The sequence below is a fragment of the Pteronotus mesoamericanus genome, unplaced genomic scaffold, assembly GCF_021234165.1.
Source record: "Pteronotus mesoamericanus isolate MK-2021 breed Mesoamerican mustached bat unplaced genomic scaffold, CSHL_Meso_final scaffold_174, whole genome shotgun sequence".
NCBI lineage: Eukaryota > Metazoa > Chordata > Mammalia > Chiroptera > Mormoopidae > Pteronotus > Pteronotus mesoamericanus.
Window position 1 is genome coordinate 17532737 of NW_026555309.1, and position 23513 is coordinate 17556249.

General features: G+C 37.5%; 1 protein-coding gene across 4 annotated transcripts in view; it reads left to right on the plus strand.

Annotated features, from left to right (window-relative positions):
- The first annotated feature begins 257 nt into the window (after positions 1-257).
- Positions 258-23513, plus strand: part of MTDH (metadherin) — a 57585-nt gene continuing 34329 nt past the window's right edge. For 2 of the 4 annotated variants that reach the window (XM_054590301.1, XM_054590302.1), the window contains exons 1-2: positions 258-942; positions 13552-13653. In XM_054590301.1, coding sequence (XP_054446276.1) covers positions 562-942; positions 13552-13653 — 483 coding nt within the window. In that variant the 5' untranslated portion in view covers positions 258-561. The remainder of the gene's footprint in view (positions 943-13551; positions 13654-23513) is intronic. The other 2 variants (XM_054590303.1, XM_054590304.1) reach the window with 1 other exon arrangement.

Consider the following 23513-nt stretch of genomic DNA (forward strand, 5'->3'; position numbering starts at 1 on the left):
GGCGTCCTCCAGTTAACCCTTCCTAGTCTGTGCAGAGTCACCGATTCCCAGGCTTGGCTTCTCCACCAAGCCCGAAGGAGTCACTAGCAACCCTACCAGCTGCGCCCATGCCCCAGCGGCTGCCACCCAGCCCAGCCGCGCCCACGTCACGCCCCGCCCCGCCCCGCCCACCGGCTCCCACGTGACCCACAGCCCTAGCTAGTCGTCCATGCGCGGCGTGGGTCCCGGCCGGAGCCGCCATTGTTCCTCTGGGGGAGGACAGCCAGGCCTGGCACTGGCGCGCCGAGACGCCGCTTAGCGGCCGCCACTGGAGACGCTCCATCCCAGCCCCCCTCCCTCCTCCTGGCGGCGGCAGAGTGAGGCTGAGAGGGGGAACTGGGAGCCCCCTCTCCTCCTGGCGGCGGCAGCGGCCGATCCCTGGCTTCGGCGCGAGGGGCGGCCGCGATGCGCTCGGCCTGAGGCAGTCGGCCCGGCCCTTCCTGGCTTCCCTTGATCTTCCACGGCGCCTCTGCTGGTCTGCTCCCCAGCGTCATCCTAGGAGTCCCTCTGACGGGAGGGAAGATGGCTGCACGGAGCTGGCAGGACGAGCTGGCCCAGCAGGCCGAGGAGGGCTCGGCCCGGCTGCGAGAAATGCTTTCGGTCGGCCTAGGCTTTCTGCGCACCGAGCTGGGCCTCGACCTGGGGCTGGAGCCGAAGCGGTACCCGGGCTGGGTGATCCTGGTGGGCACGGTCGCGCTCGGGCTGCTGCTGCTCTTCCTGCTGGGCTATGGCTGGGCCGCAGCTTGCGCCGGCGCCCGCAAGAAGCGGAGGAGCCCACCCCGCAAGCGGGAGGAGGTGACGGCAGCGCCGGCCTCAGCCCCTGATGACCTAGCCCTCCTGAAGAATTTCAGGAGCGAGGACCAGAAGAAGAAGAACCGCAAGAAATTGCCCGAGAAGCCCAAAGTAAGTAGGAGAGGAGCAGCAGTAGAGGAGGGGCGAGGGGCCCCCGCCAGCGAGCCGGAGGCCGAGCCCCAGCCTCTCCAGCCAGGGTAGAAAAGGAAAAGATTGAGGTTAGTCGAAAGCCGGGGCGCCGGTCTCCCTGGTGGAGGAGGCGATCGGTGGACACGATACTTGGAGGAATGGTGGCAACTCGGGAAGTGTCGGACGGGTGGGTAAGACAGTTTCGAGGGAGGAAGTTAGACGGTCTGGGGTATGTTTAAATAAAATTTTGAGCCCAGAGGTCAAGCCATATTCAGGAACGTTAACCGCCAGAATAACATCAACTCTCCTTGAGGCCTGCGGGGGAGGCTGCCAGTGTAATGGGACCTTAAGGTTGTGTTGGGAAGTTATGGAAAGACTGCGCCTGGAAGACAGATGTCTAGTTCAAGTCACATTGAGACCGTAGCCACTGAAGGAAATATCGTGACCTAAAATCTCTGGGGCTTACAGAGGATTAAAGGTACCAAGGTCTAGACACGCTTCCATTTCAGTAGGAACTGTTAAAGGGAAATGGTTCCCCACTCTTATTCCTGTGAATGTGGCCCATGGAGGCCGGAACAGGGGCAAGGCAAGAGGGAGTTGGTTGTCTGATAGACTTTCGGGTACGTGGCTCGAAGAGACAGCTTAGGCAGGTTCAGCAAAGTGGTGTAGGAGGTGTAGAAATAGAGGGAAAGGGGAGGACAAGGCCGAATGGTGCAGGCTGACAGGTTTTCAGGCACCGATTTACAGGACCACGTGTGGAAATGCAGAGAGCATCCTATCTGTTTTATTACACCTGGTGTTTTATTTCTGCATTTTTTATTGCCATTTCCCCTTGGTTCTTCCCTTATAGCTTTCATAGTTTTGTTTATTTAAAAAATGCTTTACAATTGAGCGATAGAGCATGAAGGGTGTGCAGAGCTGGAATCAGTTTCCAGCCTATTTTTACAATATATCCACTGAATTAAGCTCTTCACCTTTTCAATGCAATAAAGCAAATGTAACCAGTGCCTTACTATGTGAAATTTACTCTGCTGTTTGGTGGGGAGCGGGAGGTATACATTGAGATTTTAGAGTCAATCATGGAGACTAGGGTATGAGACAGATTCATAGATAAGTCTAATATTGCATAAACTGATAGTTGCTGTGTAAGTGTGAGCAGTGTTAATGAGGTTTGGAGGGTGTGAGACTAATTCTGTCGGAAGAATTTAGGAAAGTTATTAGAGGAGATGGCGATTTGAATTCAAACGAAAGTAGTAAAGTGAGTATTGTTGGTAACAATACAAAGAATAAGGCTGTATCAGAGACTTGACAGTCACTGTTAGTGCATTATTAGGCCTAGATAAGTATTCACATTTTGATGCTGATGAAGAGGATGCAAGCTACATAGAAAACCTAGAAAGAAGTACAACTTTGTCAATGTGAACACTGCCTTTAGTTAATAGAAGAGAAAATAGTACTGATTTGGAGCATATATAACTATATTTAAATGTGTAGAGATCATCAAGGATTACCAGAAAGTAATGTTATGGTGACATTAGAGAACCTAGACCCAAGATAAGGAAAGACGATCTTGAAAAAAACACACATACTAGTAAGCCTAATCCCTGTATGGATGAAGCAGGTTGTGAAATTTGCAAAGCCCTCTTTGGGATGTCTAAAATTTCAGATAGGCTAGACTGGAGTTGAGAGACAGGTGCTCCAAGAACCCATCCCAAGTGCATGGTAACAGATGACTCATCTGAGTGAATAAACAGATCTTCTGTTAGCTTAGGGAGTGGAGAATGGGAAGAAAAACCAAATGGTTGAATGTTAATTGGGTGTGAAAATCTTTGCCTACCTAATAGTGAAGATGTGTTGGAGTTTGTTAATGTTTACAAAATTGTGGCTTTCAAACTTTCTTGACCGCAACCTACAATAAGAAATATATGTACATTATAGTATCCTCCCATACACATATCTAATTATTGTTCATTTTTCTTTAATTGTATGTGTGACCCACTAAATTAGTTTCACCCATGATTATAAGGCATGACCCACAGTTAGAAAAACACTGCTTTATAGGGCTAAAAAGTATAAACTGCCCTCTTTTTTAGTACTCATACACTTTGAACTGTGCTAAGTATTTACTTGGAAAAAAGCAGGATACTGCTTGCACGTTCTTATAAAAAGGAATACAATATTCATATGTTTCACCGTGAAGGGAATACAAAAGTAAAAGCTCAGTGTCTCCCCAGGGAGCTTTTTACTCCAGTTGTGGAAAAAGATATACTCAGAAAATTAACGGGGCAGCCCCCTTGTGGGCCCAGGTGACAATGAAAGACACAATCCCAGAATTTGACTTTGAAAGCAGGTAGAATCAGAATAGTGGCCGAGCCAAAGAGACAGCAAAGGCCTAACTAACTCTGGTAGCCTGGCAGAGATGGGGAACTCTAAACTTGAGTCAGGCATTTAACCTTGCCCTGTTTAGCTTATCTTGTTTGTAAATTGAAGGTCTTAGTTGAGTTAAAACACTGCAGGATTCGTCAAAGTGTTACCCCTGACTACTTGTAGTAGAATTGCTTTGAATGTTTGTTAAAATTTGTAGATTCCTGAAGCCCTCCACAGATCTTATAAATTCAAAATCTCTAAACTCAGTCCAGGGAAATCTGCATTTTTAACAAGCTTCATTGGTAATTCCTTGTCTGTTAGCTTGAAAATCACTCATTGGAATACGGACATAGGAACTGTAGTATAAGAGAGATTTCTAAGTGCAGTCAAGTTTAGTCTTATCCATCTCTTCATTACTACATCATTCTGTACACATTTTAGGATACACTTATTCAAGTGGATTCAGTAATGTAAACTACAGTTTTATTTTCTTTTATTTCACTATTTTTAGTTTTCCCTTAAATCATTCCAAATTTTGCAACACAGATTTTCAAAATTTGCTTCTAATGGCTTGTTTTTATTTTTAGAGTTGGTGGTATTTAGCTTTTCAAATCTATTCATAAGTATTCTTTGCTATTTTTATATTCATTTTGTTTTTATCTTCTAATATCTTGTCATAGGTCTTTTAGGGCATGAATTACAGCGTGTTTCCCTATTAAAAGTAAAAGGGGTGGCACTTTTCACTGGGCTTAGTTCTTGGCACATGTGGAAATCATTGTTATCTTACATGCATTTTCCATGGCACCTAGTTCGATATGAGAATTATTATCTTTTTAACTATGGCATTCTTTTTTATCACAGTTTTTCCATTACCATTTAACCCCCTTATACTCCCTCCCACCTGCAGTTGCCACACTGTTGTCCATGTCCATTAGTCCTTTTTCCTTTTCACACAATCCCTCCAGCCCCTACCCTCCCCCCATCAATAGCTGTTGTTCTGCTCTCTGAGTCTGTTTCTATTTTGCTTGTTAGTTCAGTTTGTTCATTAGATTCCACATATAAGTGAGATCATACGGTATTTGTCTTTCTCTCACTGGTTTATTTCACTTAGCATAATGTTCTTCAGGTCCATTCATGCTGTCGCAAAGGGTAAAATCTTCTTTTTTATGGCTGAGTAGTATTCCATTGTGTAAATGCCCCATAGTTGTTTTATCCGCTCATCTACTGATAGACACTTGAATGTGAGTATTCAACAGGCACTAAGTAAAAAATTTGCATTTAACTTAATCTGAACAATGATTTAGATGGATGTAAGATCTTAGGTAACTGTTCTTTAACAAGCATTGCTTTGGATTTCAAATTGGAAGCACATAACCAGGATCCGCTTCAAAGAAAATTCATTTTAGTAAACAAGTTATTTTTCTATTAATATAGGAATTCTAATAAAGATTTAGCATAGGGAAGTTGTCAATATCTCTAAGTTTAGCAAATGAAAGAGTAGTGTTTTTGTCTTGTTTGCTGCTGTATAACCTTTCATAGTGGTTGACACTCAATAAATAATTGTTGAATTTTTTATATATATATAAAAATTACACCCAAATAGTTCTACAACTTATTCCTATTCTTCGCGCCTTATGAGCCACCTTTTTATTTTTACATTTGAAGATAGCTATGTTTGCCCCATCTGGCTAAAATTCTGTAAGGTTTGTCCTGCAGCCAGTAGGTCATTCTAATAGTATTGCAGTATTTTCTGTAGTCATTACTTTTGTTCCAGTTTCGCTGCTACTGCCCTACATTTGGGCTCTAGTACCTTTTGCTTAGACTGTCCTAACAGCATCCTAACTGGTTTTCCTGCTTCCAGCCTCTCTTTGTTGCCAATCCTTTATAACCACTCATGTCACTTAAGTTTTTTAAAGCCCAACTGTAATCAGGTGACTTTCATGTGTCCATGAATCTTATCAGTAGTTTCCCCATCACCTTTTGAATAAAATCTAGCCTCTGACATGGCACTCAAACGTATTCATGATCTAACTTCATCTTAGGTTTATCTCTGACTATACCCCTAAAGCATTACTGTTAGCTAGACTTCTGTATTTCTTTATTCATATTATTTTCTTCTATTAAAAGGCCCCTCTCTTTGTATCTCTACAGATTTCTTCCTGTCCTTGAATGAGGCCCAACTACAGTGCTACCTCTACTATAAAGCCTTCCTCAGCTCCCCAGAGTTAGTCTTTTTATATGTTTATTTCATATTTTTATGAGAGCTAAAACAAGGCAGAGCGTTGCCTGGGAACTTGCCTGTAGGGTGCCTCAGATTTTTTTTGAAGTTCTGTGTTTGTCCAAAAATCATCAGGAAGGCACCTCTAGTATTGATTTGGAGGTTAGAAATAAATTTTAGTGAGTAGGCGAACTGGCCAGCATAGAAGCCCCAAATAATGAGGCTCAACTATATATTAGCCTGTTTGTGTAACTGGACCATTCCTCTCATCTTTGAACCTCATGTTCAGGTGTATACTTGCTATCTCCTATGGGAATCTGACATTTGTCTCAAATTTTAACATCTCCAAAACAATTCATAATTTCCTGCCCTCTCCATTTCTGTAAATGGTAAATGAATCCACCATCCCTTCAGTTTTTCATGCCAAAACTCAAGATTCTCGATTCTTCCTTTTATCTCACATCCTTCTGTCTTCCTCATCTTACAATCTAATTCATCAGGAAGTCCCATCAATTTTATCTCCAAAATATATATTCCATCTAACTACTTATTTTACTGTCACCTTACTCATTTGTACAGCAAGTAGCTTCTGTTGACTTCAATCTTTTCTCAACACCCTAGTAAGGAGTCTTTAAAAAAAAAAAAAATCACCTGATCTTGTCTAAAACCAACATTTCGGTAACTTTCACATTTTAAATCTAGACTTCTTTCCTGGTCCAGTACTGCTTTTCTTTCTAAGCTGATTTTGAGTTTGTTTCCTCTCATTTGCTACCCCCAACTACAGTGATCTTTTCTCAGTTCTTCAAACACTCTCATAAACCGGTGCCTGCATGAGCTGTTACTAACTCTTGGGCCCATGTTTTTATCAGCCTTTACAGCTCACCTTCCAAGAAAGTCCTTTCCTGATCACCCTATTTGAAACAGGCCTCCCCTTCTATTTTTGGTCTCAGCCTCTTGTATATTTCCTTTATTATAGTTATTCACAGTTTGTAAGTTACTTACTTATCCATTTAGTTTTTAGGGGTCTCTTCCCTCTACTAGATTATGAGCATTGACATATAATGGCAAACAGTGCCTGGCATATAAAAGCCTTTGATAGTTACTTGTTGAACTAAATGCTGAACAGAGTGCTTAAAATGGCATCTTATAGTTTAATTGGATAATCTGTTATTGGGCTAATAAGTTTGTCTTGTATGATATTTCCAGTAGAATTATGTCTTTTATTCTTAGGTAGTGGTCTTGCCGTATTATCCCAGGTACTAGTTAAAGGTAAATTATATCACTTGCCACATACAGGGTTTTCTTTTTACTTTTAAGTTAGTCAGTCACTACCACCCTTAGTTTTAAGTCTTTTTTTTTAAAGATTTTATTTATTTATAGAGAGGGGAAGGGAGGGAGAAAGAGAGGGAGAGGAACATCAACGTGTGGTTGCCTCTCGCATGCCTCCCACTTGAGGACCTGGCCTGCAACCCAGGCATGTGCCCTGACCAGGAATTGAACCAGCAGTTCTTTGGTTCACAGGCATGCACTCAATCAACTGAGACACACCAGCTAGGGCAGTCGTAAGTCTTAAAAAGATAGTCATTTGATTAAGAAATCCTGAGTAAATCAAATCCTCCTGATTTTACAGAAATGAAGTCTTGAGATCCTGAGAGATTAAAGTGACTTATTCAAGGTCATAGAGTAAAAGAGTTTCAAAGGTAAAACAATAGCCTAATTACTAGTCTAAGGATTCACTGTCATTTCCATATACTTCTCTATTTCCAATAGCATGTTCCAGGGTAATACATTGTATTCAGAGAACAAATTCTGTTTTCCCAGTGAGTTACAACTTCTTTATTGTTTTTAAATTATACTTTTAGAATCAGAAGTTTCTGCTGAAAATTACAATGGCTTATACAAAAGCTCCAGAATTTGACTCTATGTGTTTGGTTGCATGACAGGACTTTTTTTTATGTCATTGGATGCTGCCAGAGGCGTGGCAGAGAACACCTTCAATAGTTCTGACAGAAAAGACCTTTAACAGTTGCACTCATCTTAGATACCAAGAGCAGCAACAAACCCTCTGAACGTTTATTTTTGTTGTGCTTTGGCATTATTGATTTTCCTATACTACTGCTCAAGGCTGTGAAAGCCTTGAAAGTATTTTCAAATTATTGTTATTATTCACACAAAATCAAGAGACCTAAATGAGGAATTAGTGTTATTTGATCAGGTTTTAAATTTCCTCTGTTATCTCTCCAGTTATGCTAGTTTTCACCATGTCCCACAGACTGCCAGCATTCCGGAGGGCTTCTCTCCGGACCCAGGAAAGAAGCATGTGGGTGTGTGTCTGCTCTGTGACCTGTAGTCCTTACCTCACTGCCCATGAGACAGCAAACCTTGGAAACCAGTGCTGTATTTAGTTTTTCAAAAATTACCTTTAGCATGATTTGGCCACTTGGCATGGGTGGAGTGTCATCTCTCTATCCTATAAGAGTAGCCCTGAGCACCCCTGATGCAGTTATTTGGGTCTCTGAAAAGAGCTAAGTTTTTGGCTAGCTGTTTAGAAGGCTCAAGGATCTTTCTTTACCACTACAGGAAATACCTCAGGATATATAGCAAGATTTTGCAAATTTGAATTACCACATTTGTAGGATGGTTCTCTCAGTTATTAAGAGTGTAATTTGGTATTGAATTTTAAAATGTTAGTAATATTATGGTGACCAAATCTGTTGTTTATGTATATGTTTAGTTTATGTAAGTGATATGTGCACTACATTTGGCAGACAGAAAACACAGTTTGTGCTTTCAAATAAGTGACAAATTGTTCTATCTTGAATTTGTATCAGAACTCTTTACAACTAAAACTAAGAAACTGACCAAGACTAGGTCTTGTCCATTAAAAGAGACAGTGCATGTAAAGCATCTAGCAAGGCTCTCGGCACATGGCGAATACTTGGAAATTATTAGTTCTTGTCAGGCTATTTGATAGTCTAATCTATCAGCTAAAGACGGTGACTCTTGAATTTCTTGAGGGAAGGGGACAGAGAGCAGAGGATAACTTTTGTAAGTGCTAAGTGCTTTTTCTATATATGTCTTCTTCCTTTGCTAGGTTCTGTGCTTCTTGAGGGCAGGGATTGTGCCTCACTTGTCTCTATTTCAAGGGTTCTACATATTACTCTGTTATGTTCACTTACTGGATGTTAATTGAATGAACACAAGTGAATATTATGTAATTTTCTTAGAAAATGATGAAACTACAAGCAGTCTTTTAAAAAGAAAGATAACATTATATTGCTTTCTCTAATAGCCTGGACTGTTTCTAGCCTCTGAGAGGCTATGTTGAATTATCATTTGTATTCTGTTAACTCCCCAAATGAATTTGCCCGGCATATTGGGCCTGAAGAATACATGTACTTTTTTTGGCACTCTTGACCGTCAGGACTTAACATTGATTTTGAGCTTGTTAGCGTGAAAAATGATCTGAATGCTGGAACGTAAGGATATGGGCCATCATAGCTTTGGCGAAGAAAGGACATTGAAGGGAAGAAACTATTTCTTAAGCAAAATATGCTTCCATATATTCTTTCATTTACTCTCATTTTAACAAGAAACCTGTATAAGACAAATACATATTTTCTTCATATTTACAAATGATGAAATTGAGGGTTAAAGAAAATTCTTAAAATCACAGTGATTTAATACAGAAATTGGCCTGTAGTCCTAGGTTTACGCAACTCTAAAGCCTATAGTCTCTTCATATTCTTTTTTTTTTTTTACTCTTTGGTAGTTGGTAGACTGCCTTCTAGTTTCTAAACTTAAGAAGTTTCCAAGTAACTTGAAGTCAGTGATTTTTACATTTTGTGGCTAGAAATAAAATTGACATAACTAAGTGAAAATGGAATTTAAATGGCTTAATTTTAGACATCAAATGTTAAAGCTTACATATGCTTACCTTAGATAGAGAGTCTTTTGCAATTTAGAACTAATTTAACAAATGTATAAAGGCTGCTTGAACAGAGTAGAAATCTTAAGAATATCTTCTTCTAAACTTTCAAACTCCTGGATGGTAAATTTCTTTCTTTCATAGGTCCTTATTCCTGAGGTCCCTAGCTCAGTGACTGGCACTTACATACTTAATAAGCATTTATGGAATTAATAAGTTGAGGATTGATTCACATGAATTTTTTTCCTTGGAATCAAGGGTTGCTTGAATAAGACCCTGCCCCCCTGCCATGGGCTCCGCACTTCCATCTGATAGTCCTGATTGTCAGCCAGGTGTCTTTATTCTGGCTTAGCACGGCCGCTCTCAGTACACGCACAGAGAGTATTCGTTGTGCATGTATTTCTTAAAAGGATCTGAGATGGGATTTGGGGGAAAGTATAATAATAAGACAGGTGTGGAATTGCCTATAAGGAGTTTACCCATATAAGAAATGATATTTTTCTGTTACTGCTTGATTTTCACCAAATTTGAAGGACATTCATGAGTGGTCTATTTTAAAATATAGATTGTATGCTTTATATGCAATTAACTTTGCTTATATAGGGGAGCACCTCAAAGTTTTCCAGAGAATTTAAAACTGGGTATAATGAGAGGCCCGTATAATTGTTAATCTGTACAAAAACCATGTATTTTATGGCTCCATGATTAGAGAAAATAATACTTATAAAACCCAGATTGGCAGTCACATTGGATTTGAAGTTGGTTTGCAATTGGTTGCTTTTCATGTGAGCAGATCTACATAATATACTTTTATTTAGTGGTTTGCTAATTTAAATATGGTTAATAATTTTAGAGAACAGGACCTTCTTAACCAACTAGTGGCAGAATAAGAGTTTAGATGAGCATTGCAGGTGGGTAGGAGGGGCTCAACCACCACAGTGTGTCCTTTTTTTCTTACTACCCAGGAATACTGTGGACTTCACTTTGAGCATAGGAGCCTTATTGTTTCATGGTATCAGGCATTTGTGGGGAGTTGTTGATGACTTATGGAACCCCAGTACTTATGAGACTATGTAAAGCCCAAGAGCCAGTGAAAAATTGGAAAATGTGCATAAACCAGAGAGAACAGCTACAGTTAGGGCCTTTAACCTGAGTTGGTGTTGCAAAGGAAGTAAAATTGGCAGAGGATTGGAGTGGCTTTGGCTTGCTTGCTAAGATCAGTTTCCAGCCTATGAAATGGAAACTGATTGTTTCCACTGCTGATCACTCACTGATTGAGGACTTCAGACTTAATTTAAAAGGAAAGATTGTTTCATCTTTCACTTGCCAGGCTGTAAAAACAGTGTTTGTAGTTTTCCTCAAAGGAGTTGCATTAAATATTTTAGTAAGTTAAGATAGTTTTTAACTACTTAATTTCTCATCTTTCAGCAGTTAGTACATTTAAATGACTCATTGTTGTTGTTCAAGTGAGTAAAATGTAGGTGCTATAGAAGTAACTGTGATGAAGGGTTTCCTGAGGGGATTAGTTAAGTGAAGTTTTTGTAGATGTAAGCTTTGAGCTGCCAGTTAAAAGAGACGGGAACCTTGAATTGGAGCTGCAGGGTCATTCGGTTGGTTAAGGCTTAAATAGAAAGGTGAGGCTGACCACAGGAAATCAGAAAGTACAGAGAGAGTATAGTATGAACTAAGAAATAGCATGAGAATTGACAAGTAAGATGGTGATATTGGAAAATAGAATTAAAATTTTATATTCCTGATGTGGATATGGCTCTTCCGTCCAAACTTCTTTTTGGAGTACCTTTCTTTGTGCACTGCACCCCTCCGCCCCTCCACAGATGCCTTCTGCACACACAAATGAGGTCTACCCAGAAAATATCCAGCCATGTAATATGAAAAATAGAGATATTTATTGAAAAAGATACAAGAAACATTGTACCTAGGACCATGACACCTGAGTCCCCTTCAAAGGAGGCACCTTGGGACCTCTCACAGTTCTCGCAGTCACCATCAGCTGCCCTATCATATTTTCCTGAGTCTCACAATGGTCTGAAATTTCTTCCCTTTCAAAGGTGATTTTAGTTCTGGGAAAAGCCAGAAGCTGCAGGGCGCCAAATCTGAGCTGTAGAGGGCCTGAGTGACCTGGGCAATTGATGTTTCACCAAAAAAGCTCTGCCCCAGATGTGATGCATGAGCAGGTACTTTGTGTGATGAAGCTGCCAATCACCAGTTGCCCATAGCTCTGGCTTTCTGCATCATTTGAATGGTTTCCACGGAGGAATGTTCAAACTTAATGCAAAATTTGATGCAGATTCATTGCTCTACTCTCTGTCATTTTGAATGTGATGGCCACACAGTGCACATGCTCACTCAATGGTGCCTGGCACCCCCACTGACTAGTAAGTGAAATCATCATTGTTCACACATGTACATTCCACATCCACTCTCCTTGGCTGCCAGGTTACCCGATGTCCTCAAACCATTCTCGTTACGATAGCAATGGCTGGACTTTTTCCGGACAGACCTCGTATACTCAAGAGATTAAAAGAAGCAACATTGAAATGGCAAAACAGCACAGAAGAAAGAGTGAGGAGACATGGCTTTGGCATTAGCTGCCCGACTTTAAAAAGTTATTTAAAATGCATCTATTTGACAGACCTGGATCAGTTACTGTCCAGGTTCCAGTGCGGATACAAGAAAAAGAAGAGTCCTCATTAGCGCTTTCCATCTCTTTAATTGTGGCAGCCAACATTGAATGGGGGAATCCAAACGAACAAAGTATCATCGGAGTTTTTACAACTCAGATTACCTTGTAACAATTGAAGAGCCAGCTTGACTCCAAAGAAGACTCAAAAATATGAGTTTTATTTTTTCTTTTTTAAATGTTGCCTAAGACCTAGCAGATTGAATGTGGATTAATAAGTAATTTAATCAGCTAAAAGATAGCTTTTGTTTTGACTTTTCTGCCGTAAATCTTTGGAAGCCTACAAATTGGGTTTCAGAATAATAATTGTCTCTTTTTTCCAACTGCATATCCCTGGTAATTTTGTACAAATGCAGATAATGTCATTTTACAGAAACTTTTGAACATTCATTTTGTTTTCTTGAGTATAGTTCTGCTATAATGAGTAGTATGATAGAAATCTATTCTGCTAAAACTGGAAATAAAGCAATTGGAACTAGTATATTGACTTACTAATTTACTGTGTTAAATATGGACAAGTGAAAGAAGTAGTAGATCCAGAAAGAAGAGGTTAAAATACAGGTACCTGGGACCCATACTTCAAATTCCTGAATCTAAATAGTGATGAGGCTCAGAAATGCTTTTTAAAAAAAAAAAACAAAAATCCAAAATTGGGATTCACAGACTTAATTCCACTCATTCACACCTCTAAGTGCTATCATTTTATTTTAGGACTGTTAGGAGAGCTGAAGTAGACTTTGTAAGCTGTAGCAGTGAGTTTGTAAAGCTTCTTAATCCCAGAACAGTAGAGCCATTAGATTATAGATTTACAAGGGTCATTGGAGATTGCCTAATACAGACACTGATAAACTATGGTCCATGGACCTTATCTGACCCTCCACCTGTGTTTTATTGAGACACAGTCATACTCATTCACTTATGTATCATCTATGGCTCTATCTGGCCCTTTACTGAAAAAGCTCTCTGGCTTTTGAATAGGTCCGACATACCATTTTATAGATGTAGAAATAAGCTGTGGGAAAAAAGATAGTGAGTGAAATATTCTGAGATACATAGTTAATTAGTGGCCAGAGTGCAAATACAGTTTCCTTCTCCTTTCATGTCATTATTTTTTGTTCAAGGGACTGATACCTGGGTGAGGTCAGAAAATAGATTTTTGGTACAGAATTTTGTTTATAAGTTTATTATTATAAAACACAATTATGAGGTTAGTAAATGATCCATCATATATTAGATAGCATGGCTGAACAAAACCCTTTTTAATTTGGATCAGGGGAAGAATTTGATTGTAGTATATTCTATTTCCTGAGTACGAATCTTTGGTTTGATCTGCCAAGCAGTCCAATAACAAGAGTCTGTTTTTTGTTGCCTGTGCAGCCAAATGGACGGACTGTTGAAGTGGCCGAGGAGGAAGTTGCCCTAACTCCTCGAAATGTAACAGCAAAGCAGCCATTAGAGACAGATAAGAAAAATGAAAAGGTAAGTTTGGGATTATATAAAACTAAATGCAAGGCTCTTAATAGAGGGACATATGTAAATGATGCTTTTCTGTTTCACAAAATTATACATATACTCCCACCTCCCTTATAGAAAAACTGAAAATCTGAACTTATCGTAGCAGATGGATGAGTGGTGAAGGTTCCAGATACGTGATATACCTCTTGTTTGAAAACCATTGTATTACCTTTGTTAGTAGTGCATTTCTGGCATTAAACGCTTAGCAAAATCGTCATATGATATTCTGTTGTGACATAGTTTGACTTTTTATAACAAAAGAGAATCCACTATATTCAGGTCATTTTTAAAAGGTTTGGATGTGCACTCATAAGTTTTGAAGTAAGAGAAGCTAACATATTCCATAAATGGTACATTCCTGGGATTTTATTTATTTTCCAGTTGCCAGTGTTAGAATTGACCCATATTATTTGACTTACTTTAGTTTGTAAATAGGTAAAATATACAAGAAACTGTTAACAGTGTTTCCTTCTGTTGTGGAAGAGAGAAGTTCCATTTGATTCCTTTTGGTACTCCCCGCTTTTTTCTTTCTTTAACCCTGTGCATGCATAACTCCTTTTCAGGAAAAACAACCACAGATAGGTAACCGGTTTCTAAGAACGAGGTTGCAGCAGCTCCAGCTCTGTAGGATAGTGGTATGAAATGGTTGCTACAGTTTCTTAATGCTTGCATTTTCAAAATATCTAAAGAACTGGTGAAATCAATTCTCCCCCTCTACCCCCGTGAAACTGGTCTAGGGCTAAGATAGCTGAAGGTAGGATGGCTTAATATAAAAGAGAGTTGTGGAAAAGAATTGAATTTATGTCTTTCTTTGTCTTTGGGAGAAAAATAAGTAGTAAATGGCTGTGTTAACAAATAAGCATATAGTTTAGGGATTGTGAATTTATTCTGTGAATAGTTTATATGCTTAATATAGACTTATACTTCTCCCATCTAGTATTTCCTTGTTTCTGGGCTTTTTCTCTACTAGTGAACATTTTATACCCTGCTTCTACTCTCTGAATTATTCTGAAAAATTTGTAGTTGGAGTAATTAATGGACTACTGTTTATCTCTGATTGATTAATCATATATAGATCAGGTATATCAGGATGTTTGAAGTTTGAAGTTATTAATTATTCTGAAATTTCTTATGTTAGGAAATAATTATAATAGTTGACATTTGTTAAGTATATATAATGTGGCAGGCATTGTGTAAGGCAAGGTATGTGTGTATGTATGAATATATTTACATGTATCTGGTAGGGACCACTTATTGAGCACTTGCTGGGTATACTTTAAGACTTTACAGAATATTTATACACATTATTTATCATCACAAGAGCACTGAGGAGGTGGTCTTATACATATCTTACAAATAAGAAACCTGAGGCCTAAGTTATCTAAGCTATTAAAAGTACAGTTTGTTCTAACCTAGGCCCATCTGACTTCAAAGTCTGTGCTTTTTCCTGCTCTGTATTATCTCTGATCCTTTTAAAACCTGCCAGACAGATAGTAATAGCCCATTTTACAGATAAGGGCTCTGAAGCATAGATGGATTTGGGGGTTTCACTGATTTTATACTGTTTCTGAACTACGTAGGGTTTGAACTCCGCTCACCGTGATACTGAGGCCCAAGCGTATTTTTAATCACTTGACAGTACCTCCACCTCTTAATTGCTGTTGTGTGTTCAGTACAAAGCTTATACTTTTGGTTTGTTGCCTATTGATTTCACTTTTTGCATAGTAATAAATGCTGCAGCACGTGACTAGTGTTTCTGTTTGCCATTCTGCATCTTGAATTTACGCTTTTTAACTTGGTTCAGTCCAAGTGACTCTCAATTCAGGTAGTTTTTTATCCTATTGCACTGTGTTTTGGTGTCTTTAAAATATAAGTGATGTTTGTAGACTTCTTACTATCTTTTTTTGTAAACAAACAGTATCTTAGCTCTACGTAATTCACTTTAATATACATTAGTGTATATTTGTTTTTCTCTTAGAGCCACATTGTGGGCACTTTGAGAAGTACAGCTTGCCCATGCAAGTAATTGCACGCTAAGCTGTGATAGTGAATACCTTGCTCTGTCGGGTGCGTAAACCTCATAGATAAACATTGTCTGAAAACTATATACAAGTATATATGACAAGAGTTATATCTTGCATCTATAAAGGTCTCTGTTTGATGGTAGTCTCCAGTAGAGTACACATAGGACCATGATCCAGGCTGAATGCATTATGCTATTAGATGCTGAAGGCAATAAAGAGAAATGTAAAATATACTTACCCTCAGAGAGATTACAGTCTAGTTAAGGGAAGACAAGCACAAGAGAGAGATCAGGTAACAAGGCACTGAGTGTCAGGTATTCAGAGGATATAGACTGTCCCATGTGGGTAGCCAGAAGATTGACTTAATGGGACTCTTAAGTAGAAGTAGATTGGGGGGAGACTGATTTTGACAGGAGAGAGAAACAGAAGAATGCAATTAGACATTATTTCAGCTGAAAAAGAAGAACATATTCAGACATACTCAAGGGAAATCCCCAGACAAGTTTGACTGCTCAGGGTGGAGTGAGGATAGATAAAAACTTTGGTAAAGATTGAGTGTATCAGGATTTAAACCTGGCGCAACATTTTCGATTAACAGATCATTCTCTCATTTATGATTGTAACGGTCTGAATTAAGATAAAAGTGTAAAGATTGTTAGTAACAGAAACAACAGAAGCAAAAATGTATAAAATTTGGTCACCATAAGGTTGTTCAAGATGAGTTCAGTGATGTCTACTGAAATATTGATATCATTCATTATATATATATTAATAATCTCTTACATTTTTATGATGCTACGTGGTATACAAAATGCTTTCATCTATCTTAACCCCAAATAACAACTTGGAAGATGGGTGTGTTTTTTTTTTAATACAGCTTGTTAAAAAGTATAGTGAATTGTCCAAGATCACAAAGGTAGTAAGCAACAGTCCCTCAATTTTCTTTAGGCAGCAGTTCTAACAGAGTGGTCTGTGACCTCCTAAGAAGGGGTCACAGAAGATAAAACTATTTTTATAATAGCTAAGACATCATTTGCCTTTTTGATTGTTTTGACATTTGCGTTAATGGTTTAAAAACAGTAGTGGGTAAAATTGCTGACTCCTTAGCACAAATCAAGACAGTGACACCAAAACTACTAGTAGGGGTATTCTTTACGGCACTCCCTCATAGTAAAAAAAATAATAATAAAATAAATGCTAGTTTCACTTAAGAGTGTCCTAGATGAAACAGTAAAAAAATTAATTGTATTAAATCTTGACCTTTGAATACATGTTTTTCAATTATTCTGCATGATGAAATGGGAAGTATGCATAAAGTATGCCGCGTGCAAAAGACATTCTTGAGAAAATACTTGTTCAATTAGTTGCAAGCTGAACTGGTCACTAATTTTATGTTACTTCAGTTATACTTGAAAGAACAACTGATAGGCCATGGTTATGTTTGGACATGTTTGCAGATTTTTTTCCTCAAAAATCAAGGCAGTCCCGTTACTTCAAGGAAAATAACTGATATTTGCTACAAAGGATAAAATGATTTGTTGCCAAGTAAAAAACAGAAATTTGAAAATTTCTGCCACCATGTATATCTGCCACCATGAGCTTGACAACCACATCCCAGTACTTCGAGAATTTCTGATGAGATCTGTTGTGATATTAACAAATTTCTTTTAAAAAAAACATTGTGTATAATGGAATGCTTTAACATTTTGGGCGATGTATGTAACTCAGTGAACCAGTGTTTTCCAAATGACTAATACTTGCATGTTATAAAATCAGGCAAGTCTAAAAAAGTCATTCAAAGTGCCAGAGACCAATGGATTTTAATGTAATAGACTATTAAGAATACATTGGTACAGTTTCCACATTTTAACAATTTTTATGACACTACCAACTGACAAGTTTTGGTGAAATATTTTTTTCTTTCTCAACCTAAAACCCTTATTGACTTCCTATTGCTTTTACTTCACGATCTTGACCATAACCTAAAGGCCTTGCCTGTGGTTCAATTTTTTTTACTTCTATCTTACCCTGTCTAAGGTCTAGACACTTTGTTGTTTTTTTAAATTTTTTTGAGATATTTTTGTTTGAGATATTTTATGGTAAGAAAATCTACTTTTAAGTGTACAATTTTAGTGTATTTACAGCTATCACCACAATCTTAATTTTTGAACATTTTCCTCTTTCCAGAAAGAAACCTTCTGTCCATGAGCCAGTGCTCCTCACTTTCCCCACTTTCCCCTCTTTCCCCTTAGCCCTAGTTCTTGGCAACCACTAATCTTTGGTGTAATATCAAATGATATCACAAATCTAAAAAAAACTTTTTAAATACTCTTCCCTTTTTAAGTTACGTATCTATGTATATAGCCACATTTTATTTTATTTGTTAATTATAGTTCGCATTCAGTATTACTTTGTATCAGTTTTAGGTGTACAACATAATGTTAGACAATCATATACTTTACAGAGTGTCCCCGTTGATATTTCCGGTGTCCGCCTGGCACCTTACATAGTGATTACACTGTTATTGACTACATCCCCTAGGCTGTACTTTACACCCCCATGACTATTTTGTACCTACCAATTTGTACTTCTTAATCCCTTCACCTTTTTCACCCAATTCCCCAACCCCCCTCCTTCTGGTAACCATCAGTCTTTTCTATCTGTGAGTCTGTTTCAGTTTTGTTTGTTCATTTATTTTGTACTTTAGGTTGCACATATAAGTGAAATCATATGGTATTTGTCTTTCTCTGACTTGTTCACTTAGCATGATATCCTCTAGGTCCGCCCATGCTATCATAAATGGTAAGGTTTCCTTTTTTAATGGCCAAGTAATATTCCCTTGTATATATGTACCACAGCTTTTTATTTACTTGTCTATTCATGAGCACTTGGGTTGCTTCCATGTCTTGTGTAGCCAGATTTTCTTCATGTACTGCAATCAAATAACATATCAGTAAATTGAATGCAAAATAGATTTGCAAATCCAGCTCTCTTTTATGAAGCCAGAAATTAAAGATAATTGCAAATGTAAAACATGCCACTCTTCTCACTAAAAATGTTTTTGGTTTGGGAAAAAAAAGGAACAATGGAAATAGAAAGAACAAAAATCTCAGAAAACAGTTTTTGCCATGAGTTACTGAAAAACCTTATACACCTTCCAGTAGTGTGCAAATGAAAGAATCATGATATCCATTTCTAAGCTTTAGAAAATACTCAGCATTCCTGTTTTTCATGCTCTGTTTCCTTTATCATTCCTGACATTACCAGCAGAGACTGTAGATGATTATAGAGCTATAAATATTACAGCCCTCTAGGGCTATAAATATGTCCATTCACCAAAATTATAAGGACCACTACTTTCCAGACTTGAGAATTAATAAATTGAATAAGAATTACATTCCATGTAAGTAACTGGCTATTTACCATTGTAAGTAACTAATTGCAAAATAAAGTATCACTTAAAATTTGTTACAGTATCCCCTTTGTGATAGTTTTGATGCTATACTAATACTAGGTCCTACTCCCTAGGTTGATCTTCCAGCATGATTTGGGCACTACCCTGCCTTTCTTTATACTTTGCAATTCTTTAAAATAGCAAAATCTGCTAAGAGAGCAGTTAGCCATTTGAGTAGATCTACTTTTGCTGCCAACTCTACTTTTTTGCCATTCTACATAAGTGATAACTCTTTTTGAGTACTGTTAGGTCCTAGGAATATTCATTCATGTTAAGAAGTTAAAGGTAAAGCATGAGTTTAATTCTGGAAGTCATTTTTCTGTGTTTTATTTGATAACCAGCTTATAATTTTTTGATATTTCAATTTCTATGAATTTGAGAACTAATTGCTCTTAGCCTTAGAACTACTTTAGCATGTTCTTTTCAGACCATAGTCTCCAAAGTGGAGTATACAAGGAGATCCACTGAGATGCAGGAAGAAAACATTGGACTTTCTTATGTATACTTAGTTTCCTTTTTTAATTGAAAAAACAAATTAAGCTTTACTCATTTTATATATGGCTAGTCATTGACACCCTCATTTGGGAGTTAGAGTGGTTAGTAACACACTTTATAGGAGGAATCCTGAAAAGAATGGGGAGTTATGGTTGAAAAAAGTATCCATTGGTTCTTTGCTTATAGCATACCCTGACAGTTTGCATCATGCGTGCTCAATTCCATGGGTTAATTTATTGTATTACCTGGTTTAAGCTAAACTAATTTTTAGTAAACAGACTGCCAAAAAGCTACAGATTCCAACTGATAATAATGTAAGTAAACAACTAGAAAAAGAGAATTCCTACTGAGAACTCTGTCAGCCACATCATCATGAGGTTACATGATTTAAACATTGGTCACCCAAAATTGAAATTATCGAGAAAGATTTTTGAAATAGGAATATATTTCTACTTTTGGTAAGAAACAGTGCCCAAGTATATACTATGCCTTGAGATTTTAGCTGAAGATAATTCTGAAACTATTGCAATTAGCAAGCTATCTAAGCATTCAGAATGTGAAGACAGGTCTCTACAGTTGTTTTTTTTTAGAGATGTTTATGAGATATTTAATAAGACAGAATTTTGTTAAATATAAATGTTTAGAAGCCTCTTTTGAGGTTTCTTGTTTAAAGAAAAGGATGTACCACAGAGAAATAATTGTTCTTTCTGCCATGGTTAAATGAGCAAAAACAATATGGCAGCCGAAATACATTCCTTCCTTAGCATATGCTGCTGGGTGCAGCATAAAAGCATTACTGATTAAGTAATGTTTTTAATTTTTAGTAAAACATTTAAGTAATGAGCAGCAGAGCAAATTGCAAGTTGAGAGAAAGTACAGATGTTTCTAACATTACAGTCTAGGGAACTTGCTAGATTTCATCTCAGTAATGAAATGTATGGAGAACTACTTTCGCTAGCAACTAAAGAGAGGAGATACCCATAGAGATATATTCTCAATAGTAGATCACTTACTTTAAAATTTTTGTGTGGAAAATTGAGTAAAAACCACTGTTAGAGAGACCACTGGACTGGAATTAAACCAGGATAATAAAATTGGAAGGGTAGGGAAATACAGTTATAAAAATAGCACCATGCATGAAATTCACTCACTACTATTAATTTTAGAAAACTATGGCCATATAGGTTAAAGCCAGACTGTAAATTGGAAGACCAGACCTTTAAAGTACAGTAAGGACAAGGTGGCAATCATCATCTTTTATATTATAAAGATTTATTGACTATATTATGGCAAAATACTTTTATATATTTGGTTATAAGATAGTTCAGGGTACAATTTTAAAAGTGAACTATGTATTTTCTTTACTAAAAAAATCAAGTGCTTCAAGTGTGCTGACCTTTTTAAAATGACAGACGGTTGTCTACTTAGCAGATACTTTTGGGGAAAATTTATACTTAATCTATCCCTTCAGTGTCAAGTAAAATTTAACAAGGTATCATAAAGTAGCTTTTTTTTTTTAAAGAAACTCATGCAATGAAGGGTGTATTCTGAAAAGTACATCATTACGTGACTTTGTTGTTTAAAAAGATTTGTCAGTTGTGAAAATTATAACTTGCACAATTTAACAGTTTGGGAATAGCGCTCTCTCCCCGCCCCTGATTCTGGAGCACACTGGTATGACATCAAATCCCAGCTTCAGCAGCTTTAGTAATTATGTGGTTTTGGAGTTGGTTAGTTAATCACTCTGTGCTGCCCTTTTCTCATCTATAAAGTGGAAATGATAGTATCTGCCTTATAGAATTATTTTGAGATTCAGTTGGGTAATGAGAGCTATGTAAGCGGCAGCAATACAAGCAGTTTTTTAACTTTCTAAATCTTTGTAGTGAATCCATTTGTCAACAATACCCCCAAAAATAGAACCTTCAAATTAAATTGCAGGAACAACTGACTAATATTGAGGAGGAGTAAATTTTACAAGATAAATTCCCACAAAAACTTTTGCATACTTAGAGGATGAGATTGAAAAATTAAAAGATTATTCAGAAATGTTGCATAGTCAGTCATATTGCTTTTGCTAAAAATAGTTGTTTTACAAATTTATACACTTGTTGTAGGATATGTATAAAATTTACAAGTGAATATTTTGGAGTGTGTGCTCAGTTTTTTCTCTTAAAAGTATAAGAACAACAAGCTTATTTAACCCACTGCTATAAGAGTGAACAGCAAACCCCTCTACTTGGTCTGTACTTGCTCAGATATTGAAGTGGTTACCATATATTCCACATGTGGATTGCCTTCTGGGTATTGGCACTGCTTATTTGCATTTTTGGGTTACTTTTTCTAATGAGATTTTAGAATTTTTAAACTAATTTCCTAGACATCACAATTTCCTAAGGAATTATCAATCCATCCTATTTGGTATATATTCTTTGGCAATTTAAAAATTATTGATAGTGGATCTAATGATTTATCTATCAAAGCTTTTTCATTGTCCAAATTTTTGAAAATGGAGTCATTTGCTGTTCAAGGTGCAAATATTATTTTAAGCCCCAATTTACTAAATACCTACTGTGTATTCATTGTCCATTTAACTCATTCATCTGATGGTGGGGCAAAGGTGTTACGGCCACCAGAACAAGAAGGTATCGTCAAACCAAAAGACCAATCTGGCAACTCCATAGACTATAACGGAATTTATAATACAGTAATTTACTTACTAGAAGACTGGGCCAGAGCTTTGCACAAATATTCTTCACTACTAAGCCCTTGTATAGTACTATTTTTATAGTATAATTTGGATATTCATATTGAAAAGACAAAGGGGCAAGGGGCCATACCTCCTGGTGGCCTGTGATCCGTGATTGATTATAATCAATACTATCACCAGTTTGATATTTATCTCAGTTGTCATACACAAAATATTTATGGCTTCATTTTAAGGAACACAGATAATCATCAACTAGAAAGCTTTTTTTGTTTTTTAAGATTTTATTTATTTTTAAAGGGGGGAAGGGAAAGAGAAAGAGAGGGAGAGAAACATCAATTAACCACTGGGGACCCGGCCTGCAATCCAGGCATGTGCCCTGACTGGAAACTGACCGAGTGACCCTTTGGTTTGCAGGCCGGCACTCAATCCGCCGAGCTATACCAGCCAGGTCAACTAGAAACTTTGATACACTTGCTGAGGACAGTGAGGTTGGTCAGTCATCACAGAATGAAACTTAAAAATGAAGTGAACTCTGGGAGACACAAATAGGAAGTTGGTTTTGTTCACATCTACATCTATATACTCATTCTTCTCTCAGGAATATTTTATTATGCATAAATACATATACATATATTTAAAATGTAACACTGGCAGGTTTCTTCTAATGAGGCTATTATAGTGTAAATTTTTGTAATACCTGTATTGTGTTTATGAGATGAAGAAGAGACAAAATGTGAAATTATAATGAAAGCCAGTAGGAAAAGATTTACAGATTTTTGTACAGTAGGAACAGATTTTTTAGAACACTTCTGATGTTTTAAGTGATGTCTGTTTCAAGTAACGTTGCAGGTTTAGGGTGAAGGGTAGTTTTCTTCATGCTACATCTGTGTCCCTGCCAATGTCTGATGCTATATGGACTTCCTCAAAAACAGGTATCTTAATCTTTGTATATCAGAACCTATCATGAGTCATTCAAATAAAACGATCCAAAGATACTGTTGAAAATATAATGAAATGCCTTATTCACTTGCCTTCAGGAAGTTTATATCATTATTAGAAAAACTATGAACACTTGCACACTGCACAATATTGGAAATGTCACAGGAAGTTTGTGACAAAAGGTGAAATTGATGGCAGTTTTAAA